This window comes from Anas acuta, unplaced genomic scaffold (assembly GCF_963932015.1).
Source record: "Anas acuta unplaced genomic scaffold, bAnaAcu1.1 SCAFFOLD_255, whole genome shotgun sequence".
NCBI classification, from domain to species: Eukaryota; Metazoa; Chordata; class Aves; order Anseriformes; family Anatidae; genus Anas; species Anas acuta.
In genome coordinates, this window is record NW_027076289.1 from 2,342 (window position 1) to 29,768 (window position 27,427).

General features: G+C 53.9%; 1 protein-coding gene, 1 long non-coding RNA gene and 1 other non-coding gene across 3 annotated transcripts in view; 1 reads left to right on the top strand and 2 right to left on the bottom strand.

Annotated features, from left to right (window-relative positions):
• Positions 1 to 748: 748 nt before the first annotated feature.
• Positions 749 to 27,427, bottom strand: part of CHD8 (chromodomain helicase DNA binding protein 8) — a gene marked incomplete at its 5' end in the record, with an annotated part of 59,317 nt that continues 32,638 nt past the window's right edge. Inside the window, 17 exon segments of the mRNA XM_068668782.1 lie at positions 749 to 923; positions 2,304 to 2,452; positions 3,110 to 3,253; positions 3,403 to 3,603; positions 4,875 to 5,038; positions 6,974 to 7,435; positions 11,777 to 11,985; positions 13,406 to 13,607; positions 15,840 to 15,894; positions 15,998 to 16,073; positions 18,757 to 18,871; positions 18,955 to 19,058; positions 22,382 to 22,471; positions 24,101 to 24,257; positions 24,336 to 24,535; positions 25,914 to 26,149; positions 27,003 to 27,113. Of these exon segments, the coding sequence (XP_068524883.1) occupies positions 764 to 923; positions 2,304 to 2,452; positions 3,110 to 3,253; positions 3,403 to 3,603; positions 4,875 to 5,038; positions 6,974 to 7,435; positions 11,777 to 11,985; positions 13,406 to 13,607; positions 15,840 to 15,894; positions 15,998 to 16,073; positions 18,757 to 18,871; positions 18,955 to 19,058; positions 22,382 to 22,471; positions 24,101 to 24,257; positions 24,336 to 24,535; positions 25,914 to 26,149; positions 27,003 to 27,113 (2,835 nt within the window).
• LOC137849250 (uncharacterized) lies at positions 5,708 to 6,899 on the top strand. Its single transcript, XR_011091822.1, has 3 exons — positions 5,708 to 5,834; positions 6,037 to 6,224; positions 6,767 to 6,899. It is a non-coding gene; the product is annotated as an uncharacterized lncRNA (long non-coding RNA).
• LOC137849251 (small nucleolar RNA U6-53/MBII-28) lies at positions 16,185 to 16,267 on the bottom strand. Its single transcript, XR_011091823.1, has one exon. It is a non-coding gene; the product is annotated as a small nucleolar RNA U6-53/MBII-28 (small nucleolar RNA).

The following is a 27,427-nucleotide window of genomic DNA, read 5'->3' on the forward strand; positions in this document are numbered from 1 at the left end:
AATCGCGCATGCGCAGTGCGCGCGCGCGGGTCCTGGCAGCGCCGCCGCCGCCATTTTCCCTGAGGGAAAAATAAAACCCGCTCCCCCCCCCCGGCAGAAAATGACCCAAAATCGCCCAAAATCGCCCCAAAATCACACGAAACCCCCCCAAAATCACACAAAAAACACCCAAACTCGCCGCGTTTCACCTCATTTTATTAAAAAACCACCGGGCTCCGCGTACGGCGCTCCCTTCCCCCCCGCACCCCCCAAAATCCCCAAATCCCCCCAAATCCCGCCGCCCCCCCCCCTAAATTTTTGTAATTTTTATTTTTTTTTAACCCCCCCCCAACCTTAAATCACCTCAGAGCCGCCCCCCCCCTCACCCAACCCCCCTCAGGGCAAAATTTTACATATTTATATAAATACCGCGCCCCCCCCCCCCCACCAAAAAAAACAAAAAAAAAAAGCGGCCAAAAACCCCAAAATCGCTCATTTTTAGGGTCCGGGGGGGGGGGGCCCCAAAACTCATTATTTTCACCGGGGGGGGGGGGGAAATCAATCGGGGGGGGGGGGCAGGTCCCGCAGGAGCCCGAAGGCCTCAGCGGGGGGGGGGCCCAAATCGAGGGCCCCCCCCCACGCTTTTGCCCCCCCCCCCAATTTTGGGGACCCCCCCGCGATTTTGGGGGTCCCCCCCCGTGATTTTTTGGGCTCCCCCCCCGATTTTTTGGGCCCCCCCCGTGATTTTGGGGGGTTTTTGGGGGCCCCCCCCCCCCCCCTCCCATCAACGCCACCATTTGGGAGAGGTCCAAGGGGGGGGGGGGAAGAGGTGGAGGGGGGGGGGGCGGCGGGGGGGGGGCGCCCCCCCCCACCCCTCCCCCGATTTTTTTTGGGGGGGGGGGGTCCGGGCCCAGGCGGCGCAGCGGGGGGGCCGGCAGGAAGGTCTGCGGAAAAGGGGGGGGGGGAGAAAATTAATTAATTGGGGGGGGCAAAATTAATTGGGGGGGGTCTTAAAATTAATTGGGGGGGGGGTAAAAGGGGCCTAAAATTAATTGGGGGGGGGGAAAAGGGGGGGTAAAATTAATTTGGGGGGGTCCTAAAATTAATTTGGGGGGGGCAAAGGGGGGGTAAAATTAATTGGGGGGGGGGCAAAAAGGTCCTAAAATTAATTGGGGGGTCCTAAAATTAATTTGGGGGGGGCAAAAGGGGGGGTAAAATAAATTGGGGGGGGGCAAAAAGGTCCTAAAATTAATTGGGGGGGGGCAAAAGGGGGCTTAAAATTAATTGAGGGGAGTCCTAAAATTAATTGGGGGGGGCAAAAAGGGTCAGAAAATGAAAGGGGGGGGGCTAAAATTAATTGGGGGGGGCTGAAATTAATTTGGGGGGGTCCTAAAATTAATTTGGGGGGGGCAAAAGGGGGGGTAAAATAAATTGGGGGGGGCAAAAAGGGTCCCAAAATTCACGGGGGGGGCCCCAAAGTCTTGGGGGGGGGGCTCCGAACCTGCCCCCCCAAGCCCTTTTTGGGGCCCCCCCCAAAATTTCGGGGCCCCCCATGACATTTTGGGGACCCCCCCACAAATTTTTGGGCCCCCCCCCAAATTTTTTTGAAACCCCCCAATTTTTTGGGAACCCCCCAATTTTTTTTTGACAACCCCAATTTTTTGGGGGGCCCACCCAAATTTTGGGACCCCCCCCCCCAAATTTTTGCCCCCCCCCCCCTCACCTTCTTGCGGTTCCACTTGTGCTGCCTCCCGGCGCTCGTCCACGAACTGGGGGGGGGGGGCAAAAAAAATTGGGGGGGCCCCCAAAAATTTTTGGGGGGGGGTCAGAAAAATTTTGAGGGGTCCCCAAAAATTTTGGGGCGAGTCTTAAAAAATTTTGGGGGGCTGTATTTTGAGGGGGGGGGCTCAGAAAAATTATGGGGGGTCCCCAAAATTTGGGGGGGGGTCCCAAAAATTATGGGGGTGGTCAAAAATTTTGGGGGGGGTCACAAAAATTTTTGGGGGGGGTAACAAAAATTATGGGGGGGTCACAAAAATTATGAGAGGTCCCCAAAAATTATGGGGGGGGTCTCAAAAAAAATTAGAGGGCCCAAAAAAATTTGGGTGGGGTCCCAAAATATTTGGGGGGGGTCCCAAAAAATTTGGGGGGGTCCGCAAAATTATGGGGAAATCACAAAAATTTGGGGAGGGGTCTCAAAAATTATGGGGGGGGACCAAAAAAAATTTGGGGGGGTCTTAAAAATTTAGGGGGGGGTCCCAAAAATTTTGGGGGGGCCCCAAATTTTTTTTGGGGGGGGGGATTTTGGGGGGGGGGGCACTCACCGGCAGGAATCGGGGCTCAGCGGCGAATTCGGGGGGCGGGGGGGGGCGGCGGGGGGGGGGGCAGCTCCGGGGCCCCCCCCCCCCAGGTTTTCGGGGTCGCCCCCCCCTGGGTTCGGCCCCCCCAGGCCCTCCAGGCAGCGCAGCTCCAGCTGGGGGGGGGCAAAAATTTAAGGGGGGGGGTCCCAAAAATTAAAGGGGGGGGCTAAAAATTAAAGGGGGGGTCCCAAAATTAAAGGGGGGGGCTAAAAATTAAAGGGGGGGCCCTAAAATTAAAGGGGGGGTCCCAAAATTAAAGGGGGGGGTCCAAAAAAATTAAATGGGGGGGGCTAAAAATTAAAGGGGGGGTCCCAAAAATTAAAGGGGGGGGTCCCAAAATTAAAAGGGGGGGTCCCAAAATTAATGGGGGGGTCCTAAAATTAAAAGGGGGGGTCCTAAAATTAAAAGGGGGGGGGCAAAAATTAATGAGGGGGGCTAAAAATTAAAGGGGGGGGTCCCAAAATTAAAGGGGGGGGGCTAAAATTAAAGGGGGGGCTAAAAATTAAAGGGGGGAGGGGCAAAAATTAAAGGGGGCGTCCCAAAAATTAAAGGGGGGGGTCCCAAAATTAAAAGGGGGGGCAAAATAAAAGGTGAGGGGGTCCCAAAAATTAAAGGGGGGGTCCCAAAATTAAAGGGGGGGGGGCAAAAATTAATGGGGGGGTCCCAAAATTAAAGGGGGGGGGGGCAAAATAAAAGGGGAGGGGGTCCCAAAAACTAAAGGGGGGGTCCCCAATTTTTTTTTTTGGGGGGGGGGGCACCCCCAAACTCACCTCCACCAGCTTCTTGCTGCTCTTTTTGGGGCCGGGGGGGGGCCCCGGGGGGGTCGCGGCGGGGGGGGGTCCGGGGGGGGGCTCGCGCAGGGCCCCGTTGGGGACCAGGCGGTGTTTTTGGAAGGTCAACTTCAGCCCCTCCTCCTGGGGGGGGGGCACATTTTAGGGGGGGGAGACCCCCGAAATATTCAAGGGGGGGCCCTTGCGAGCCCCCCCTCAAATTTTGGGAATTTTCGGAGCGATGAAAACGAAGGAAATGGCCCCAAAATGAAGGGGGGGGGGGGGGTACTCACGTCCTTGATCTGCACGGTGAATTCTTTCTCCGGGGGGGGGCGCAGGCGGGTGTAAGGGGGGGGCGTGGGGGGGGGCGATTTGGGGCCCCCCCCCCCGCCTCCGTCGCTGCCCCCCGGCGATCGGGGGGGGTCCTCGGGGGGCCACTCGCCCGTCAGCACCGCCTGGCACACCAGCTCCAGGCGCCGCACCAGCGCTCGGTCCTGGGGGGGGGGGGCGTGGGGGGGAGAAAAAAAAAATTTGGGGTTAAAAATAAGAAATTAGGTTAAAAAAATTGAAATTTAAAAAAATTTAATTGAAAAAAATGAAATTTTGAAAATTTTAATTGAAAAATTTTAAATTTAAAAATTTAATTGAAAAATTTAAAAATTGAAATTAAAAAAATTGAAATTTAAAAAATGAAATTAAAAAAATTAAGTTAAAATTAAAAAATTAAAAGGAAATTTTAAAAATTACAAAATTAAAAAACCAATACATTTAAATTTAAAAAAAAAAATTGAAAAAACTGAATTGAAAAATTTAAACTGAAAAATTTAAATTGAAAACATTAAATTGAAAACGTTAAATTGAAAATCTGAATTGAACAATTAAAAAATTGAAATTTTAAAAATTTTAAAAAATGAAATTCCAAAATGAAAAGTTAAATTAAAATTTAAAGAATTAAAAATTAAAAATTTAAATTTGAATTGGAAAAAACATTTTAAAAAGAAATTGAAAAATTACATTGAAAAATTGAACTGCAAAATTGAATTAGAAAATTAAAAAAATAAATTTAAAAAAAAATAAATTCAATTTGAAAAATTAAATTGAAAAATTAAATTGAAAAATTGAAAAATTAAATTGAAAAATTTTAAAATTGAAATTTAGAACATTTAAATTTAAAAGATTAAATTTACAAATTACATTTAAAAACTGAAAAATTAACTTGAAAATTTAAATTGAAAGAATGAATTAAAATTTTGAAAAAATGAAAATATAACATTTAAACAATTACACTTTTAAAAATACTAATTTAAAAAACTGAATTTAAAAATTTAAAACCTAAAATTCAAAAAATTAAATTTAAATTTTAAAGTTTTATGAAAATTTTAAAACTTGGAATTGTAAAAATTGGGGGGAATTTTAAAAATTGGGGGATAAATATAAAAATTGGAGAGAAATTATAAAAACTGGGGAGGAATTATCAATATTGGAGAATTTTAAAAATGGGGAAAATTTTAAAGATTGGGGGAAAATTTTAAAAATTGGGGGGAAATTTTAAAAATTGGGAGGAATTATAAAAAAATTGGAGAGGAATTATAAAGATTTGGGGGGAAAACACAGGAATTTGGGTGAAAAAATATAAAATTTGGGGGAAATATATAAAATTTGGGGGAAATTATAAAAATTAGGTAGAAAAATTGACCAAAATGTGTGGATTTCACCCCAAAATATTTTGGGGTCCCAATTTTTTTTGGGGGGGGGTCGGGGTTACCTTGGGCCACTCGTGGAGGTGCCGGGGGGGTCCCGGGGGGGCGGCGGCGCCGGGGGGGGGCGGGGGGGACTCGTCCTCCTCCTCCTCATCCTCGTCTTCGTCCTCGTCCTCGTCCTCCTCTTCCTCGTCCTCCTCCTCCTCCCCCCCGCAGGGGGGGTCCGGACCTGTGGGGGGGTCCCCGAAATTATTTGGGGGGGTCCCCAAAAAATTTGGGGGGGGTCTACAAAAATTTGGGGGGGTTCTATAAAAATTTGGAGGTTCTAGAAGGGGTGGAGGCCGGAAAAAGGAGGCGGACTCCGGAAATTTGGGGGTCCTAGAGGAATTTTGGGGGGGTTTAGAGGAAAATTTGGGGTCTTAAAAATTTTGGGGGGGTCCCCGAAATAAATTGGGGGGTCCCGAAAAAAATTTGGGGGGGTTCTACAAAAATTTGGAGGTTCTACAAGGGGTGGAGGCCGGAAAAAGGAGGTGGCCTCCGGAAATCTGGGGGGTCCTAGAGGAATTTTGGGGTGGTTTAGAGGAAATTTGGGGGTCCTAAAAAAATTGGGGGGGTCCCCAAAATAAATTGGGGGGGGGTCCTACAAAAATAAAAGGTCCTAAAAAGGTTGGGAGACCCTACAAAAACAAACGTCCTCCAAGAAGAGGCGGCCTCTACCAAATCTGACGTTCTACCAAAATTTGACATATTTCAAGAAATTTATAAGAAATTTGGGGTCCTACAAGAAAACTGGGGGTCCTTGAGGAAAATTGGGGATCCTAAAACATCCGGGGGGTCCCCAAAATAAAATGGGGAGACCCTACAAAAACAAACGTCCTCCAAGAAGAGGCGGCCTCTACCCAACTCAACCTCTAAAAATTTGACGTTTTTCACGAAATTGGGAGACCCTACACGAAATTTGGGGTCCTAGAAGAAAATTGGGGGTCCTAAAAGATTCATGAGGGTCCCCAAAATAAAATAGGGAGGTCCTAAAAAGTTTGGGAGACCCTACAAAAACAAACGTCCTCCAAGAAGAGGCGGCCTCTACCAAATTTGACGTTCTACCAAAATTTGACATTTTTTAAGAAATTTATAAGAAATTTGGGGTCCTACAAGAAAACTGGGGGTCCTTGAGGAAAATTGGGGATCCTAAAACATTCGGGGGGGTCCCAAAAATAAAATAGGGAGACCCTACAAAAACAAACGTCCTCCAAGTAGAGGCGGCCTCTACCCAACTCAACCTCTAAAAATTTGACGTTTTTCACGAAATCGGGAGACCCTACAAGAAATTTGGGGTCCTACAAGAAAATTGGGGGTCCTAAAAGATTCATGAGGGTCCCCAAAATAAAACGGGGGTGGTCCTACAAAAATAGGAGGTCCTACAAAAACAAACGTCCTCCAAGAAGAGGCGGCCTCTACCAAATCTGACGTTCTACCAAAATTTGACATTTTTCAAGAAATTTATAAGAAATTTGGGGTCCTACAAGAAAATTGGGGGCCCTACAAGAAAATTGGGGGTCCTAAAACATTCGTGGGGGTCCCCAAAATAAAATGGGGAGACCCTACAAAAACAAACATCCTCCAAGTAGAGGCGGCCTCTAAAAATTCAACGTTCTACGAAATTTGACGTTCTTCATGAAATCGGGAGACCCTACACGAAATTTGGGGTCCCACAAGAATCAGGGGGGCCCTACAAGAAAATTGGGGATCCTAAAACATTCGTGGGGGTCCCAAAAATAAAACGGGGAGACCCTACAAAAACAAACGTCCTCCAAGTAGAGGCGGCCTCTACCAAACTCAATCTCTAAAAATTTGATGTTCTACAAGAAATTGGGAGGCCCTACATAAAATTTGGGGTCCTACAAGAAAATTGGGGGTCCTAAAAGATTCAGGGGGGTCCCCAAAATAAAATAGGGAGGTCCTAAAAAGTTTGGGAGACCCTACAAAAACAAACGTCCTCCAAGTAGAGGCGGCCTCTACCCAACTCAACCTCTAAAAATTTGCCGTTTTTCACGAAATCCGGAGGCCCTACACGAAATTTGGGATCCCACCCACCGCCTTGACCCCCTAAAAGGTGTAGGGTGCCCCAAAACGCCCCCCCCAAAAAATATAAAGCCTTCCTCACCCCTCTCCTCGTCGCTGTCCTCCTCCCCGGACGACGACTCGGAGGAGGCCGAGCCCTTGGCGAGCTCCAGCTCCGAGTCCTCGTCCTCCTCGGCGGCCGCCGCGTTTTGGGGGGTCCCTTGGGTGCCTTGGGGGGCGCCGCCCCCCCCCGAAATCCCTTGGGCTCGGAGGAAGCGGCACCGGGAGGCCAAAAAGGAGAAATTGGGGTCTCCGATGATGGCGGCCTCCGGGCGGGCCAGGCCGTGGCGGGCGGCCCCGCGGAGGAGCTCGCCGTCGTGGTGGCCCCGTTGCCACCAGGAGGGGAGGTCGGGGCCGGGTTGGGGACAAAGGGACAGGCGGGCGGGGAGCAGGGGGTGGCGCAGGACCTGCTCGCGGAGGCGGCGGAGGAGGGCCAAGCGGCGGAGGCTGCGGGAGGCGCGCTCGGCCGAGATGGGGGCGACGGGGAGCGAGGGGTCCGGGGGTTCTGCGGGGGAGAGAAGAGAAGATGGAGGACGGAGGTGGACTTGAGGCCACTTGGAGGTGGCCTCAAGTTGTCCCCGTGGCCTCCGTCCTCGTGGAGGTGGCCTCAAGGTCTTGAACCCATGGCCACCGTCCTTGTGGAGGTGGCCTCAACTCATCCTCTTGGCCTCAACATCTTGGAGGTGGCCTCAAGGTCTTGAACCCATGGCCTCCATCGTCATGGAGGTGGCCTCAACTTCTTGAACCCATGGCCTCCGTCCCCATGGAGGTGGCCTCAACCTCGTGGAGGTGGCCTCAAGCTCTTGAACCCATGGCCTCCATCCTCTTGGAGGTGGCCTCAACTTGTCCCCATGGCTGTCATCGTCATGGAGGTGGCCTCAAGCTCTTGAACCCATGGCCTCCGTCCTCATGGAGGTGGCCAAAAAGTTGTCCCCGTGGCCTCCGTCCCCGTGGAGGTGGCCTCAAGGTCTTGAACCCATGGCCTCAACTCATCCTCTTGGCCTCCATCCTCGTGGAGGTGGCCTCAACCTCTTGGAGGTGGCCTCGAGCTCTTGGAGGTGGCCTCAACCTCTTGAACCCATGGCCTCCGTCCTCATGGAGGTGGCCTCAACCTCTTGGGGTTGGCCTCAACCTCTTGAACCCATGGCCTCCACTACATGGAGGTGGCCTCAACTTGTTCCCATGGCCTCCATCCCCTTGGAGGTGGCCTCAACCTCTTGGAGGTGGCCTCAAGCTCTTGGAGGTGGCCTCAACTCGTCCCCGTGGCCTCCGTCCTTGTGGAGGTGGCCTCAACATCTTGGGGTTGGCCTCAACCTCTTGAACCCATGGCCTCCACACCCGTGGAGGTGCCCTCGAGCTCGTGGAGGTGGCTTCAACCTCTTGAACCCATGGCCACCATCGTCATGGAGGTGGCCTCAACTCATCCTCTTGGCCTCCATCCTCTTGGGGTTGGCCTCGAGCTCTTGAACCCATGGCCTCCGTCCTCTTGGAGGTGGCCTCGACCTCTTGGAGGTGGCCTCAAGGTCTTGAACCCATGGCCTCCGTCCTCATGGAGGTGGCCTCAAGCTCGTGGAGGTGGCCTCAAGGTCTTGAACCCATGGCCTCCATCATCGTGGAGGTGGCCTCGAGCTCTTGGAGGTGGCCTCAACCTCTTGAACCCATGGCCTCAACTCATCCTCTTGGCCTCCGTCCTCGTGGAGGTGGCCTCGAGTTCTTGGAGGTGGCCTCGAGCTCTTGAACCCATGGCCTCCGTCCTCGTGGAGGTGGCCTCAACCTCTTGGAGGTGGCCTCAACTTGTCCCCATGGCCTCCGTCCCCGTGGAGGTGGCCTCAACCTCTTGGAGGTGGCCTCGAGCTCTTGAACCCATGGCCTCAACCTCTTGGAGGTGGCCTCAACCTCTTGGAGGTGGCCTCAACCTCGTGGAGGTGGCCTCAACCTCTTGGGGTTGGCCTCAACCTCTTGAACCCATGGCCTCAACCTCGTGGAGGTGGCCTTGAGCTCTTGGAGGTGGCCTCAACCTCTTGAACCCATGGCCACCATCGTCATGGAGGTGGCCTCAACTCATCCTCTTGGCCTCCATCCTCTTGGGGTTGGCCTCGAGCTCTTGAACCCATGGCCTCCGTCCTCTTGGAGGTGGCCTCGACCTCGTGGAGGTGGCCTCGAGCTCTTGAACCCATGGCCTCCATCCTCGTGGAGGTGGCCTCAACCTCTTGGAGGTGGCCTCAACCTCTTGAACCCATGGCCTCCATCGTCATGGAGGTGGCCTCAAGCTCTTGGAGGTGGCCTCAAGCTCTTGGAGGTGGCCTCAACCTCTTGGAGGTGGCCTCGAGCTCTTGAACCCATGGCCTCCATCATCATGGAGGTGGCCTCAACCTCTTGGGGTTGGCCTCAACTTCTTGGGGTTGGCCTCAACCTCTTGAACCCATGGCCTCAACTCATCCTCTTGGCCTCTGTCCTCGTGGAGGTGGCCTCAACCTCTTGGGGTTGGCCTCGAGCTCTTGAACCCATGGCCTCCATCGTCATGGAGGTGGCCTCAACCTCTTGGAGGTGGCCTCGAGCTCTTGGAGGTGGCCTCAAGCTCTTGAACCCATGGCCTCCATCCTCGTGGAGGTGGCCTCAACCTCTTGGAGGTGGCCTCCATCCTCGTGGAGGTGGCCAAAAAGTTGTCCCCGTGGCCTCCGTCCTCGTGGAGGTGGCCTCAAGGTCTTGGGGTTGGCCTCAAGCTCTTGAACCCATGGCCTCCGTCCTTGTGGAGGTGGCCTCAAGGTCTTGAACCCATGGCCTCCACCCTCGTGGAGGTGGCCTCAACTTCTTGGGGTTGGCCTCAACCTCTTGGAGGTGGCCTCGAGCTCTTGAACCCATGGCCTCCATCCTCGTGGAGGTGGCCTCAACCTCTTGGGGTTGGCCTCAACCTCTTGAACCCATGGCCTCCGTCCCCATGGAGGTGGCCTCGAGCTCTTGGAGGTGGCCTCAAGGTCTTGAACCCATGGCCTCCGTCCTCATGGAGGTGGCCTCAACCTCTTGGAGGTGGCCTCAAGTTCTTGGGGTTGGCCTCAACCTCTTGGGGTTGGCCTCAACCTCTTGAACCCATGGCCTCCGTCCTCGTGGAGGTGGCCTCAACTTCTTGGGGTTGGCCTCAACCTCTTGGAGGTGGCCTCAGCTTCTTGAACCCATGGCCTCCGTCCTCTTGGAGGTGGCCTCGAGCTCTTGGAGGTGGCCTTGACCTCTTGGGGTTGGCTTCAACCTCTTGAACCCATGGCCACCATCGTCATGGAGGTGGCCTCAACTTCTTGGGGTTGGCCTCAACCTCTTGGAGGTGGCCTCGAGCTCTTGGAGGTGGCCTCGAGCTCTTGGAGGTGGCCTCGAGCTCTTGGGGTTGGCCTCGAGGTCTTGAACCCATGGCCTCCGTCCTCGTGGAGGTGGCCTCAACCTCTTGGGGATGGCCTCAACCTCTTGAACCCATGGCCACCATCCTCTTGGAGGTGGCCTCAACCTCTTGGAGGTGGCCTCAAGTTGTCCCCGTGGCCTCCATCCTCGTGGAGGTGGCCTCAAGGTCTTGAACCCATGGCCTCCATCCAAATGGAGGTGGCCGAAAGCTCGTGGAGGTGGCCTCAACCTCTTGGGGTTGGCCTCAACCTCTTGAACCCATGGCCACCATCCTCGTGGAGGTGGCCTCGACCTCTTGGAGGTGGCCTCAACCTCTTGAACCCATGGCCTCCAAGCCCATGAAGATGTCCCCAACCCAACGACCTCCTTGAAAATCCCATCTCTACCTTCTCAAGATGTTCTCCAAACCCATGAAGATGACCCCATGGCCATAAAGATGTCCCCAACCCAACGACCTCTTCCAAAACCCAATCCTAATGGGGTTGGAGACGTCCCCCATGGCCATAAAGATGTCCCCAAGCCCATGAAGATGTCCCCAACCCAACGACCTCCTTGAAAATCCCATCTCTACCTTCTCAAGATGTTCTCCAAACCCATGAAGATGACCCCATGGCCATAAAGATGTCCCCAACCCAACGACCTCTTCCAAAACCCAATCCTAATGGGGTTGGAGACGTCCCCCATGGCCATAAAGATGTCCCCAAGCCCATGAAGATGTCCCCAACCCAACGACCTCCTTGAAAATCCCAACGCTACCTTCTCAAGATGTTCTCCAAACCCATAAAGATGTCCCCAAACCCAACGACCTCTTCCAAAACCCAACCTTAATGGGGTTGGAGGTGTCCTCCATGGCCATGAAGATGTCCCCAAGCCCATAAAGATGTCCCCAAGCCCATGAAGATGTCCCCAACCCAACGACCTCCTTGAAAACCCCAACGCTACCTTCTCAAGATGTTCTCCAAACCCACAAAGATGACCCCAAACCCAACGACCTCATCAGAAACCCAACCTTAATGGGGTTGGAGACGTCCTCCATGGCCATAAAGATGTCCCCAAGCCCATGAAGATGTCCCCAACCCAACGACCTCCTTGGAAACCCCATTGCTACCTTCTCAAGATGTTCTCCAAGCCCATGGAGATGTCCCCAAACCCATGAAGATGTCCCCAACCCAACGACCTCATCAGAAACCCAACCTTAATGGGGTTGGAGACGTCCTCCATGGCCATAAAGATGTCCCCAAGCCCATGAAGATGTCCCCAACCCAACGACCTCCTTGGAAATCCCATCTCTACCTTCTCAAGATGTTCTCCAAGACCACGAAGATGTCCCCAACCCAACAACCTCTTCCAAAACCCAACCTTAACGAGCTCGGAGACCCTCCCCACGCCCATAGGGACGTCCCCAAAATCCCCCCACCCCCCGAAACCCCCCCAGATGTCCTTGTCCCCACGTCCTCACCGTCCCCGGGCGCCGGTGGCAGGCGACAAACTTGCCGGCACATGGCCACGAAACCGTGGAAGAATTTGGCCAAACTCTCGTCCGTCTTGCGCTCCAAGCGGGCCAGGGCGCGGAAGCGACCCCACCGAAAACGCCGGCTCTCGGGGTCGAATTCCACCCCAAAAGTGGACACCACCCGGTAGAAGTCGGCTTGCTCCCGGCGCGTCCACCTGCGGGACCCCAAAATATATGAGGGGGTCAAGTTTTGGGGGTGTGACGGCCCCAAAATTTAGTGTGGGGGGGGAAAAAGGACAGGGGTATGGGATTGGAACGACCAAAAAAACATAAAAAGGCACCCAACGCCCCAAAAATGTTGGATGTGGTGGCCCACCAGCCTCAAAACCCTATGGAGATGTGTAGAGCACCCCAAAAAAACATATATGGGGTCCCACCACCCCCAGAACCTGATGTATGACCTTAAAGAACCCCAAAAACCCAAATTATGGGTCCCAACACCCCAAAAAAACAACATTTGGGGTCCCACCACCTCCAGAACCTCAAATATGATTCCTCACACCCAACATTTGGGGTCCCACCACCCCCAGAACCTCAAATATGACCTCCAAGAACCCCAAAAACCCAACTTATGGGTCCCAACACCCCAAAACCCCAATGTTTGGTGTCCCACCACCCCAAAAACCCAACTTATGGGTCCCACCACCTCAAAAACCCAACATTTGGGGTCCCACCACCCCCAGAATCCCAAATACGACCTCCAGGAACCCCAAAAACCCAACTTATGGGTCCCACCACCCCAAAAACCCAATATTTGGGGTCCCACCACCCCCAGAACCTCAAATATGACTCCCAAAACCCAACTTATGGGTCCCACCACCCCAAAAACCCAACATTTGGGCTCCCACCACCCCCAGAACCTCATGTATGACCTCCAAGAACCCAACTTATGGATCCCACCACCCCCAAAACCCCAAATCCGACCTCTGAGACCCCCCAAAACCCAACTTATGGGACCCACCACCCCCAGAACCTCCAATATGACTCCCAAACCCAACTTATGGGTCCCACCACCCCCAAAAACCCAACTTATGGGTCCCAGCACCCCCAAAAAAACAACATTTGGGCTCCCACCACCCCCAGAACCTCATGTATGACCTCCAAGATGCCCCAAAACCCAACTTATTGATCCCAACACCCCAAAAAAAACATTAACTGTCTCCAAACACCCTCAAAACCCCATGGAGATGCCTACAGCACCCCAAAAACCCAACACATGGGGTCCCACCACCCCCAGAACCTCCAATATGACTCCCAAAACCCAACTTATGGCTCCCACCACCCCCAGAACCTCATGTATGACCTCCAGAAACCCCCAAAACCCAACTTATGGGTCCCACCACCCCAAAAACCCAACTTATGGGTCCCACCACCCCAAAAACCCAATGTTTGGGGTCCCACCACCCCCAAAACCCAACTTATGGGTCCCACCACCCCAAAAACCCAACATCTGGCCTCCCACCCCTCCCAAAACCCCAAACCCGACCTCGTAGACCCCTCAAAACCTCACATATGACCTCCGAGACCCCCCAAAACCTCCCGCCCACCCCCCCCGACCCCCAAGACCCCCCGTACCGTTGCTGCTTCTGCCTGCGGGCCATCTCCTTGAGCTTGCAGGCGGCCTCGCAGCGTCGCCGGCGCCGCTCGCCCCGGGCGGCCGCCTCGGCCCGGAGGCGTTGGCGTTGGCACGAGCGTTGGCACGCGGCCACCAAACGCCGTAGCCGGGCCGTCAGCACCGAGCCCGCCGGCCAGGCCGGGGGTTGTCCCGGTGGACCTGCTGGAGGAGATGTTTTGGTGAGGGTCTACGAGAAGATGTTGGGGTGGGGGGCATCTCCGTGGGGTTGGGGGCATCCCAATCCCATCGTGGTTGGGTTCTTTTTGGGGGATAAAGGGGTTGGGGGCATCTCCGTTGGGTTGGGGGCATCTCCGTTGGGTTGGGGGCATCTCCGTTGGGTTGGGGGCATCTCCATGGGGTTGGGGGCATCTCCATGGGGTTTGGGGGCATCTCCATGGGCATCGTGGTTGGGTTTGTCATGGGGATAAAGGGGTTGGTGGCATCTCCATGGGGTTGGGGGCATCTCCTTGGGGTTGGGGGCATCTCCAAGGGGTTGGGGGCATCTCCATGGGGTCCTACAAGGACCTGTTGGGTGTCATGGGCATGGTGGACATCTCCATGACATCATGGTTGGGTTCTTTTTGGGGATAAAGGGTTTGGGGGCATCTCCGTTGGGTTGGGGGCATCTCCGTGGGGTCCTACAAGACCCCGTTGGGTTGGGGGCATCTCCATGGGCATCGTGGTTGGGTTCTTTTTGGGGATAAAGGGGTTGGGGGCATCTCCGTTGGGTTGGGGGCATCTCCATGGGGTTGGGGGCATCTCCATGGGGTCCTACAAGAACCCGTTGGGTTGGGGGCATCTCCGTTGGGTTGGGGACATCTCCATGGGCATCGTGGTTGGGTTCTTTTTGGGGATAAAGGGGTTGGGGGCATCTCCTTGGGTTGGGGGCATCCCAATCCCATCGTGGTTGGGTTCTTCTTGGGGGATGAAGGGTTTGGGGACATCTCCGTTGGGTTGGGGACATCTCCATAGGCATCGTGGTTGGGTTCTTTTTGGGGATAAAGGGTTTGGGGGCATCTCCATGGGGTTGGGGACACCTCAAAGGGGTTGGGGGCATCTCCTTGGGGTCCTACAAGACCCCGTTGGGGTGGTGGACATCTCCATGGGCATCGTGGTTGGATTGGTCATGGTCATAAAGGGTTTGGGGGCATCTCCGTTGGGTTGGGGGCATCCCAATCCCATCGTGGTTGGGTTCTTTTTGGGGGATAAAGAGGTTGGGGGCATCTCTATGGGGTCCTACAAGAACCCGTTGGGTTGGGGGCATCTCCATGGGGTCCTACAAGAACCCGTTGGGTTGGGGGCATCTCCATGGGGTTGGGGGCATCTCCATGGGCATCGTGGTTGGGTTCTTTTTGGGGATAAAGGGTTTGGGGACATCTCCGTTGGGCTGGGGACATCTCCATGGGCATCGTGGTTGGGTTTGTCATGGGGATAAAGGGGTTGGGGGCATCTCCATGGGGTTGGGGGCATCTCCATGGGGTTTGGGGGCATCTCCGTTGGGTTGGGGGCATCTCCTTGGGGTTGGGGGCATCTCCATGGGGTTGGGGACATCTCCATTGGGTTGGGGTCGTCTCCGTTGGGTTGGGGGCATCTCCATGGGGTTGGGGGCATCTCTGTTGGGTTGGGGGCATCTCCATGGGGTCCTACCAGACCCCGTTGGGGTGGTGGACATCTCCATGACATCGTGGTTGGTTTTTTTGGGGGGATAAAGGGGTTGGGGGCATCTCCATGGGGTTTGGGGCATCTCTATGGGGTTGAGGACACCACTATGGGGTCAGGGACACCCCAAATGGGGTTGGGGACACCCCCGTTGGGTTGGAGACCCCCATTGGGTTGGGGACACCCCCATGGGGTCAGGGCACCCAATGGGATTGGGGACATCTCCATGGGGTTGGGGACACCCCCATTGGGTCGGGGACACCCCCATGGGGTTGGGGTCACCCCAATGGGGTTGGGAACACCTCAATGGGGTTGGGGACACCCCCAAGAGTTTGGGGACACCCCAATGGGGTCGGGGACACCTCCATGGGGTCGGAGACACCCCCACAGGTTTAGGGACACCCCCATGGGGCTGGGGACACCTCAATGGGGTTGGGGACACCCCCAAGAGTTTGGGGACACCCCTATGGGGTCGGGGACACCCCCATTGGGTTGGGGACCCCCCAATGGGGTTGGGGACACCCCTATGGGGTTGGGGACACCTCAATGGGGTCGGGGACACCCCAATGGGGTTGGGGTCACCCCCATGGGGTTGGGGACGCCCCCATTGGGTTGGGGACACCCCCATGGGTTTGGGGGCATCCCAATGGGGTTTGGGGACACCTCAATGGGGTTGGGGACACCCCCATGGGGTTGGGGACCCCCGAAATGGGGTCAGGACCCCCCCACGCTCACCTTCGTCCCCGTCCACCACCGCGATCTCCTCGTCCAGCAGCATCAGGGGGTCACCCTACGGGGACAACGGGGAGGGGACATTTGGGGACGAGCTCCTGGCGGCCCCGCCATGACCCCAAAATAAATTTTGGGGTCTCCAGCCCCCCCAAAAACCTCACCTCCTCGTCCAGCTCCTTGGCCGTCCCCGCCAGGGGCTTGTACTCGGGGTCCTCGCAGTCCTTGTCGAAATCCACGCTGGGGTTGGGGACAAAAGGGGACAACCGTGAGCCCCCCGCCCCCAAAAAGTCCCGGGGGCCCCCCAAAAATCCTAAAGCCCCCCAAAATGTCACCAGGACCCCCCCCGGGGTGCCTCAGACCAATTTGAGAAGAAGTTGAACTCAGCCGGGCCGGCGCCCGTCGGTATTAGCATGGCACAGTCATCAGCGGCACCCCGTGGGATTTGGGGACATTTTTGGGGTCTTGGGGACATCACTGGGGTCTTGGGGACACTCTTGGGGACATCTTTGGGGGATTTGGGGACGTCGTTGGGGGATTTGGGGACATCGTTGGGGCATTTGGGGACGTCATTAGGGGCTTGGGGAGTTCCTTGGGACATTTTTGGGGGTTTGGGGACATCGTTGGGGTCTTGGGGACATCCTTGGGGACATCGTTGGGGGATTTGGGGACGTCGTTGGGGGTTTGGGGATGTCCTTGGGACATTTTTGGGGGCTTGGGGACGCCTTTGGGGTCTTTGAGATGTCTTTGGGGTTTTGGGGACACTCCTGGGGACATCCTTGGGGGATTTGGGGACGTCCTTGGGACATTTTTGGGGACTTGGGGACATCGTTGGGGTCTTGGGGACACCCTTGGGGTCTTTGAGACGTCTTTGGGGTCTTGGGGACATCCTTGGGGTCTTTGAGATGTCTTTGGGGTCTTGGGGATACCCTCGGGGGCTTGGGGACACCGTTGGGGTCTTTGGGACGCTCTTGGGGACATCATTGGGGGATTTGGGGACATCCTTGGGGGCTTGGGGACATCCTTGGGGGCTTTGAGATGTCTTTGGGGTCTCGGGGACATCCTTGGGGGATTTGGGGACGTCCTTGGGACATTTTTGGGGACTTGGGGACATCGTTGGGGTCTTGGGGACGTCCTTGAGGTCTTTGGGACGTCTTTGGGGTCTTGGGGACACTCTTGGGGACATCCTTTGGGGCTTTGGGGTCATAGTTGGGGGCTTGGGGACGTTCTTGGGGTCTTTGAGACGTCTTTGGGGTCTTGGGGACACTCTTGGGGACATCGTTGGGGGATTTGGGGACGTCCTTGGGGTCTTTGAGACGTCTTTGGGGTCTTGGGGACACTCTTGGGGACATCCTTGGGGGATTTGGGGACGTCGTTGGGGGCTTGGGGACACCCTCAGGGGCCTGGGGACATCTTTGGGGTCTTGGGGACACTCTTGGGGACATCATTGGGGGATTTGGGGACATCCTTGGGGTCTTGGAGACATCCTTGGGGGCTTTGAGATGTCTTTGGGGTCTTGGGGACACCGTTGGGGTCTTGGGGACACTCTTGGGGACATCCCCGGGGGATTTGGGGACATCTTTGGGGTCTTTGAGACGTCGTTGGGGTCTTGGGGACACTCTTGGGGACATCCTTGGGGTCTTGGAGACATCGTTGGGTTTTTGGGGACATTGTTGGGTTTTTAGGACCACCGTTGGACTTCCTATGAAACCATTGGGATCTTGGGGACACCGCCTGGGTTTTGGGGTCAAAGTTGGGGTTTTGGGGTCAAAGTTGGGATCTTGAAGACACCGTTGGGTTTTTGGAGACATCGTTGGGGGTTTTTGGAGACATCGTTGGGGGTTTTTGGAGACATCGTTGGGGGTTTTTGGAGACATCGTTGGGGGTTTTGGGGACACTGTTGGGTTTTTGAAGACACCGTTGGGTTTTTAGGAACACCGTTGGGTTTTTGGGGAAATTGTTGAGATCTTGGGGACACCGCCTGGGTTTTGGGGTCAAAGTTGGGGATTTTGGGGTCAAAGTTGGGGATTTGGGGACATCTTTGAGATATCTGTTGAGGTTTTGGGGACACTGTTGGGGTTTTTGGAGACACCGTTGGGTTTTTGAAGACACCGTTGGGTTTTTAGGAACACCGTTGGGTTTTTGGGGAAATCGTTGGGATCTTGGGGACACCGCCTGGGTTTTGGGGTCAAAGTTGGGGATTTGGGGTCAAAGTTGGGGTTTTGGGGTCAAATTTGGGGTCTTGAAGACATCGTTGGGTTTTTGGGGACACCGTTGGGTTTTTGAAGACACCGTTGGGTTTTTAGGAACGCCGTTGGGTTTTTGGGGAAACTGTTGGGATCTTGGGGACACCGCCTGCGTTTTGGGGTCAAAGTTGGGGATTTTGGGGTCAAAGTTGGGGATTTGGGGACATCTTTGAGATATCTATTGAGGTTTTGGGGACACTGTTGGGGTTTTTGAAGACACCGTTGGGTTTTTGGAGATATCGTTGGGTTTTTAGGAACGCCGTTGGGTTTTTGGGGAAACCGTTGAGATCTTGGGGACACCGCCTGGGTTTTGGGGTCAAAGTTGGGGTTTTGAGGTCAAATTTGGGGTCTTGGAGACACCATTGGGTTTTTGAAGACACCGTTGGGTTTTTGAGGACACCATTGGGGTTTTAGGAACACCGTTGGGTTTTTGGGGAAACCGTTGAGATCCTGGGGACACCGCCTGGGTTTTGGGGTCAAAGTTGGGGATTTGGGGTCAAAGTTGGGATCTTGAAGACCTCGGGTTTTTGGAGACACCGTTGGGTTTTTGAAGACACCGTTGGGTTTTTGAGGACACCGTTGGGTTTTTAGGAACGCCGTTGGGTTTTTGGGAAACCGTTGGGATCTTGGGGACACCGCCTGCGTTTTGGGGTCAAATTTGGGGATTTTGGGCTCACCCTTCCCCGATATCCAGGCGCTGCTCGGCGGCGATGGCCTTGTCGTCGGGGCGGCCGGCCTTCTCCAGGAAGCAGAGCGCGGGGTCGGCGCGCATGGTGTTGTATTTCTCATAACCTGCCCAAAAATAGGTCAAAAACACCCTCCTTGACCCAAAACCGGCGGATTTAGCCCCAAAAAAATCGTAGAGGATGGCCTACCGTGCTTGAAGACGCCGATGAGGAGGGATTTGTCGGCCTCGGCGTCCCACCAGGCGGTCGGCACCTCCAGCTGCTCCACCAGGGGGAACCAGATGTCGATCTCGCTGCGGGGGCGAAAAATTTTGGGGGGTTTTGGGGTGGGTTTTGGGGTGGGGTGGCGGAGGAGGCCGGATTTGGGGTGGGGAGGGGGCGAAATGGGGCTATGGGGCGCGAAAAATGGTCGTAAATTGGGGTTGGAGGAGCTCAAAGAACCCAAAATGGGGCTGGAGAACCTCAAACAACCCAAAAATGGGGTTGGAGCACCTCAAAGAACCCAAAATGGGTCCAGAACACCCCAAAATGGGGTTGGAGAACCTCAAACAACCCAAAAATGGGGTTGGAGCACCTCAAAGAACCCAAAAATGGGGTTGGAGAACCCAAAAATGGGGCTGGAGAACCTCAAAGAACCTCAAAATGGGTCTGGAACACCCCAAAATGGGGTTGGAGAACCTCAAAGAACCCAAAATGGGTCTGAAACACCCCAAAATGGGGCTATAGAACCTCAAAGAACCCAAAAATGGGGTTGGAGAACCCAAAAACGGGGCTGGAGAACCTCAAAGAGGAGTTGGAGAACCTCAAAGAACCCCAAAATGGGTATGGAACACCCCAAAATGGGGCTGGAGAACCTCAAAGAACCCAAAAATGGGGTTGGAGAACCCAAAAATGGGGCTGGAGAACCTCAAAGAGGGGCTGGAGAACCTCAAAGAACCCCCAAATGGGTCAGGAAAACCCCAAAATGGGTCTGGAGCACCCAACATGTATCTGGAACACCCCAAAATGGGTCAGGAAAACCCCAAAATGGGTCCGGAAAACCCCAGAATGGGTCTGGAAACCCCAAAATGTGTATGGAACCCCAAAATGGGTCCAGAAAACCCCATAAAGGATCTGAAACACCCCAAAATGGCTCCGGAAAACAACAAAATGGGTCCGGAACACCAAAATGGGTTCGGAAAACCCTATAATGGATCTGAAACACCCCAAAATGGATCTGAAACACCCCAAAATGGGCCTGGAACACCCCAAAATGGGTCTGGAACACCCCAAAATGGGTCCAGAAAATCCCATAATGGGTCTGGAACACCCCAAAATGGGTCCGGAAAATCCCATAATGGGTACGGAACAACCCAAAATGGGTCCGGAAAACAACAAAATGGGTCCGGAACACCAAAATGGGTTCGGAAAACCCTATAATGGATCTGAAACACCCCAAAATGGGTCCGGAACACTCCAAAATGGGTCTGGAACACCCCAAAATGGGTCCGGAACACCCCAAAATGGGTCTGAAACACCAAAATGGGTCCAGAAAATCCCGTAATGGGTCCGGAACACCCCAAAATGGGTCCGGAACCCCAAAATGGGTCTGGAAATCAACAAAATGGGTCCAGAACACCCCAAAATGTGTCCGGAAAATCCCAAAATGGGTCTGGAACCCCAAAATAGGTCCCGAAAACCCCAAAATGTGTCTGGAAAATCCCAAAATGGGTCTGGAACCCCAAAATGGGTCTGGAAAACAACAAAATGGGTCCGGAAAATCCCATAATGGGTCCAGAACACCCCAAAATGGGTCCAGAACCCCAAAACATGTCCGGAAATCAACAAAATGGGTCCGGAAAACCCCAAAATGGGTCTGGAGAACCCCAAAATGGGACCGGAACACTCCAAAATGGGTCTGGAACCCCCCAAAATGGGTCTGGAACACTCCAAAATGGGTTAAGAACACCACAAATGGGTCCAGAACACCCCAAAATGGGTCCGGAACACCCCAAAATGGGTCCAGAGAACCCCAGAATGGGTCTGGAACACCCCAAAATGGGTTAAGAACACCACAAAATGGGTCCGAAACACCCCAAAATGGGTCTGAAACACCCCAAAATGGGTCCGAAACACCAAAATGGGTCCGAAACACCCCAAAATGGGTCTGGAACACCAAAATGGGTCTGGAAAAATCACATAATGTATCTGGAACACCCCAAAATGGGTCTGTAGCACCCCAAAACAGGTCCGGAAATCAACAAAATGGGTCCGGAACACCCCAAAATGGGTCTGGAAAACCTCAAAATGGGCCCGGAACATCAAAATGGGTCCAGAACACCACAAAATGGGTCTGAAACACCAAAATGGGTCCAGAAAACCCCGTAACGGATCTGAAACACCCCAAAATAGGTCTGGAACACCCCAAAAGGGGTCTGGAGAACCCCAAATAGCCAAAAAATGGGTCCAGAACACCCCACAATGGGTCTGGAAAACCTCAAATATGTTTGGAGAACCCCCAAAACGGGTCCAGAAACCCACAAAATGGGTCTGGAACCCCAAAATGGGTCCAGAAAACCCCATAATGGATCTGAAACACCCCAAAATGGATCTGGATCACCCCAAAATGGGTCCGGAACACCCCAAAATGGGTTCAGAACCCCCCAAAATGGGTCTGGAACACCCCAAAATGGGTTTGGAGAACCCCAAAATGGGTCTGGAACCCCAAAATGGGTCTGGAAATCAACAAAATGGGTCCAGAACACCCCATAATGTGTCCGGAAAATCCCAAAATGGGTCTGGAACCCCCAAATGGGTCCAGAACACCACAAAATGGGTCTGAAACACCAAAATGGGTCCAGAAAATCCCATAATGGGTCCGGAACACCCCAAAATGGGTCTGGATCACCCCAAAATGGGTCCCGAAAACCCCAAAAATGTGTCCGGAAAATCCCAAAATGGGTCTGGAACCCCCAAATGGGTCCAGAAAACCCATAATGGATCTGAAACACCCCAAAATGGGTCCGGAACACCCCAAAATAGGTCCGAAAACCCCAAAATGTGTCTGGAAAATCCCAAAATGGGTAGGAACACCACAAAATGGGTCTGAAACACCAAAATGGGTCCAGAAAATCCCATAATGGGTCCGGAACACCCCAAAACGGGTCCAGAAACCCCAAAACAGGTCCGGAAATCAACAAAATGGGTCCGGGAAAACCCCAAAATGGGTCCAGAGAACCCCAGAATGGTCTGGAACACCCCAAAATGGGTTAAGAACACCACAAATGGGTCCGAAACACCCCAAAATGGGTCCCAGAACACCACAAAACGGGTCTGAAACACCAAAATGGGTCCGGAAAACCCCATAATGGATCTGAAACACCCCAAAATGGATCTGGAACACCCCAAAAGGGGTCTGAGAACCCCAAATAGCCAAAAATGGGTCCAGAACACCCCACATGGGGTCTGGAAAACCTCAAATATGTCTGGAGAACCCCCAAAACGGGTCCGGAAACCCACAAAATGGGTCTGGAACCCAAAATGGGTCCAGAAAACCCCATAATGGATCTGAAAGACCCCAAAATGGGTCTGGCTCACCCCAAAATGTGTCGAGCCCCCAAAATGTGCCCGGCCCTACCTGGCCATGGCCCCCGCCAGCACCTTCTCCGCCTGGTCGCCGATGACCTCCTGCCGCAGGTAGTAGAGCATCCGCACCCGCAGCAGCACCCTGGGGGGACACCCCAAAAAGGGGACATCAGGGGCGGGACGGGGACGGGATTTTGGGGACCGGGATGGGTTTGGGGGAGCTGGGATGGATTTGGGGGACCTGGGATGGATTTGGGATGGATTTGGGGACCTGGGATGGATTTGGGGACTTGGGATGGATTTTGGGGATTTGGGATGGATCTGGGGACCCGGGATGGATTTTGGGGGACCTGGGATGGATTGGGGGCCCCAGATGTGTTGGGGACATGGGATGGGTTTGGGGACCTGGGATGGATTTGGGGGCCTGGGATGGATTTGGGGACATGGGAGGGGTTTTGGGGACGTGGGATGGATTTTGGGGACGTGGATGGATTTGGGGGACCTGGGATGGATTTGGATGAATTTGGGGAACCTGGGATGGATTTGGGGAACCTGGGATGGAATTCGGGGAACGTGGCATGTATTTGGGGGATGTGGGATGGATTTGGGGACCTGGGATGGATTTGGGGCTAGGTTTGGGGACCTGGGATGGATTTGGGGACCTGGGATGGATTTGGGGACCTGGGATGGGTTTTGGGGACCTGGGATGGATTTTGGGGACGTGGGATGGATTTGGGAATTTGGGATGAATTCGGGGAACCTGGGATGTATTTGGGGGATGTGGGATGGATTCGGGGAACCTGGGATGGATTTGGGGAACCTGGGATGGATTTTGGGGACATGGGATGGATTTGGGGGACCTCGGATGGATTTTGGGCTGGGTTTGGGGACCTTGGATGGATTCGGGGATCTGAGACGGATTTTGGGACCTGGGACGGATTTTGGGGACCTGAGATGGATTTTAGGGACATGGGATGGATTTGGGGGATGTGGGATGGAATTTTGGGCCGGGTTTGGGGATCTTGGATGGATTTTGGGAGACCTCGGATGGATTTGAGGAATCTGGGACGGATTTTGGGCCAGGTTCGGGGATCTTGCATGGATTTGGGGATCTGAGATGGATCTTGGGGAACCTGGGACGGATTTTGGGGACCTGAGATGAATTTGGGGACCTGGGACGGATTTTAGGGACATGGGATGGATTTGGGGGATGTGGGATGGAATTTTGGGCTGGGCTTGGGGATCTTGGATGGATTCGGGGATCTGAGACGGATTTTGGGACCTGGGATGGATTTGAGGACCTAGGACAGATTTTGAGGACCTGGGACGGATTTGAAGACCCAGGACAGATTTTGCCAACCTAGGACAGATTTTGGTGCCCCGGGACGGATTTTGGGGATGTGGGATGGAATTTTGGGCCGGGTTTGGGGTTCTTGGATGGATTTGGGGACCTGAGATGGATTTGAGGACCTGGGATGGATTTTGAAGACCTGGGACGGATTTTGAAGACCTGGGACAGATTTTGAGGACCTGAGATGGATTTTGGCAACCTGGGACAGATTTGGGGACCTCGGATGGGTTTGGATTTGGGGAGTTGGGATGGATTCGGGGATCTGGGACAGATTTTGACGACCTAGGACAGATTTTGAGGACATGGGACGGATTTTGGGACGTGGGACATATTTGAAGACCTAGGACAGATTTTACCAACCCAGGACAGATTTTGTCACCCCGGGACGAATTTTGGGACCCCCTTTGCCCCCCTACTCACTTGTTACACTGGTGCTTGAGGTGCTTCTTGTAACCCTCGTCCTGGAAGAGCGCGTCGGGGTTGCACTTGCGGATCCACTCGGCCTTCTGCACGTCCAAGGCGCTCGGAGCCTTCGCCTTCTTCCCCTTGCGACCCCGCGGGACAGGGATGGAGAGCCCTGGAGTAAACCAGGAGTAGGTCAGCGGTTGGACCCCGGGGGGGGGGTTTCGTCCACCCGGAGGGGTTCCAAACTCACCCGAGTGATTTTGGAGCTCCTTGGCCTTGCCGTTCTCGTTGGGGCTGATGAGGTCCCAAATGAAGCCCTTGATGTTTTCGTCGCCCCGGTAGTGGAGGAGGCAGTAGACCAGGATGGCGCGGCAGATGCTCTCCACGTCGCGCTCCGAAAGGCGCCGCTTGAAGCGCCCGTGGGTGAGGATCTCCCTCCACCGGCCCCAGCTGGAGGAGGAGGAGGAGGAGTAAGAAAAAATTTGGGGGCTCGGGGGGGTGATTTACACCTCCCGGAAGCTCTTCGCATCGTGGTTGGTGCCAGAGAGGAGTTGGAAGTGGGTTTGGTCTACATCATGCGTCTACTCATGGTTTACACCAGAGAAGAACCAAAAATAAGAGTTGGTTTGATTTACTCTTTGACCATCTACTCATGGTTGACACCAAAAAGTTGGGATTTGGTCGTTCTCTACGTCAACCTTCTACTCATGGTTTACACCAGAGAAGAGCACGAGGTGGTTTTGGTTTACATCAAGCATGGTTGACATCAAAAAGTTGGGATTTGGTCATTTTCTACATTAAGCTTCTACTCGTGGTTGCCATCAGAGAAGAACCCAAAATTAGACCTGGTTTGCTCTACTCTTCAAGCTTCTACTCGTGGTTGGCACCAGAGACGAGCTGGAGGTGGTTTTGGTCTACATCAAGCATCTACTCATGGTTTACACCAGAGAAAAACCAAAAATAAGAGTTGGTTTACTCTACTCTTCAACCATCTACTCATGGTTGGCACCAAAGAGGAGTTGGAGGTGGATTTGGTCTACGTCAACCATGGTTGACACCAAAAAGTTGGAGTTTTTCTTTCTCTACGTCAAGGTTCTACTCGTGGTTGGCACCAGAGAAGAGCTGGAGGTGGTTTTGGTCCATATCAAGCATCTACTCATGGTTTACACCAGAGAAGAACCCAAAATTAGACTTGGTTTACTCTACTCTTCAAACATCTACTCAAGGTTGACACCAGAGAAGAGCTCAAGATGGTTTTGGTCCATATCAAGCATCTACTCATGGTTTACACCAGAGAAGAACCCAAAATTAGACTTGGTTTACTCTACTCTTTGACCATCTACTCATGGTTGACACCAAAAAGTTGGGATTTGCTCGTTCTCTATATCAAGCTTCTACTCATGGTTTACACCAGAGAAGAACCCAAAATTAGACTTGGTTTACCCTACTCTTCAAGCCTCTACTCAAGGTTGCCACCAAGGACTTGGAGATATTTTTTCCCTATGCCAAGCCTCTACTCATGGTTTCCACCAAGGAGTTGGAGTTGGTCTTACTCTACATTAAGCATCTACTCATGGTTTCCACCAAAGAGTTGCTCTTCCTCTATGCCAAGCATCTCCTCATGGTTGCCACCAAGGAGTTGGAGATGGTTTTGTTCTACATCCAACTTCTACTCATGGTTTCCACCAAGGAGTTGGAGATATTTTCCCCTTTCTCAACCACAGCCGCCACCCGAGAAGAACCAAACCAAACCCTCCTCCCTCCCCCCCCCTCCTCACACCTCCCACCCCACCCCGCGCCCCCTACTCATCCTCCCCCACCCCCGCACCCGTAGACCAGGAGGTGCTTCTCCACGCGGAAGCAGTCGGTGCGGCCGTAGGGGTGGTGGAGGGGGTGGTGGTGGTGGTGGGGGTGGTGGTGGGGGGGGTGGTGGTGGCGCCGCGAGCGGGGCCGCTCCTCGTCCTCGCTCTCCAGGTCGGAGAATTCCACCAGGTCGTCGTCGCGCAAGGTGCTGAAGTGGCGCGTCTGCTTGCGCACCCGGGGCGTGTCGATCACCAGGTTGTTCTACAAGTAGTAAACCAGGAGGAGGAGGATGAGGAGGAGGAGGAGGAAGGATGAAGGTTGAAGGGCCCGCCCACCTCCCCAAACCGCTCTACTCGCTGCCCAAGAGGAGGAGTATGAAGATGAGGAGGAGGAGGATGAGGAGCAGGAGGAGGAGGAGGAGGAAGATGAAGAGGAGGAGGAGGAAGAGGAGGAAGATGACGAGGAGGAGGAGGAGGAGGAAGATGAGGAGGAGGAGGAGGAAGAGGAGGAGGGGGAGGAGGAAGATGAGGAGGAAGAGGAGGAGGAAGAGGAGGAGGAGGAGGAAGAGGAGGAGGAGGAGGAGGAGGAAGGATGAAGATGAAGGGCCCGCCCACCTCCCAAATTTCTCTACTCACCACCCACCTCCCAAAAATTTCTCTCCTCGCCCCCCACCTCCCAAATTTCTCTACTCACCGCCCACCTCCCCAAAATTTCTCTACTCGCCGCCCCCCACCTCCCAAATTTCTCTACTCACCGCCCCCCTCCCCAAAATTTCTCTACTCGCCGCCCACCTCCCAAATTTCTCTACTCACCACCCACCTCCCAAATTTCTCTACTCGCCCCCCACCTCCCCAAAATTTCTCTACTCGCCCCCCACCTCCCAAAAATTTCTCTACTCGCCGCCCACCTCCCAAATTTCTCTACTCACCGCCCACCTCCCAAATTTCTCTACTCACCGCCCACCTCCCAAAAATTTCTCTACTCGCCACCCACCTCCCAAAAATTTCTCTACTCGCCGCCCACCTCCCAAATTTCTCTACTCGCCGCCCACCTCCCCAAAATTTCTCTACTCGCCCCCCACCTCCCCAAAATTTTTTTACTCGCCCCCCCAAACCTTGCTGTTGAGGAGCTCCAAATCCAGGTCGGCTTTTTTGGCCCATTTCTGCCAAAAATTGGGGTCGTCCAAGGCGATGTCGGTGCGGTTCTCCGAGGCCACGAAGCTCGCCTGGGGGGGGGACAACCCAAAAAAAAATGGTGGGGAGGGGGGCCCCCAAAAAAATGGTGGGGAGGGGGGCCCCCCCAAAAAAACGGTGGGGAGTTCGCCACCCCAAAAAATGGTGGGGAGGTCCCCACCCCAAAAAACGGTGGGGAGGTCGCCCCCCAAAAAAAACGGTGGGGAGGGGGCCCCCAAAAAATGGTGGGGAGGTCCCCCCCCAAAAAAAATGGTGGGGAGGGGGGCCCCCAAAAAAATGGTGGGGAGGTCGCCCCCCAAAAAAATGGTGGGGAGGTCATCCCCCAAAAAACGTTGGGAAGGGGGCC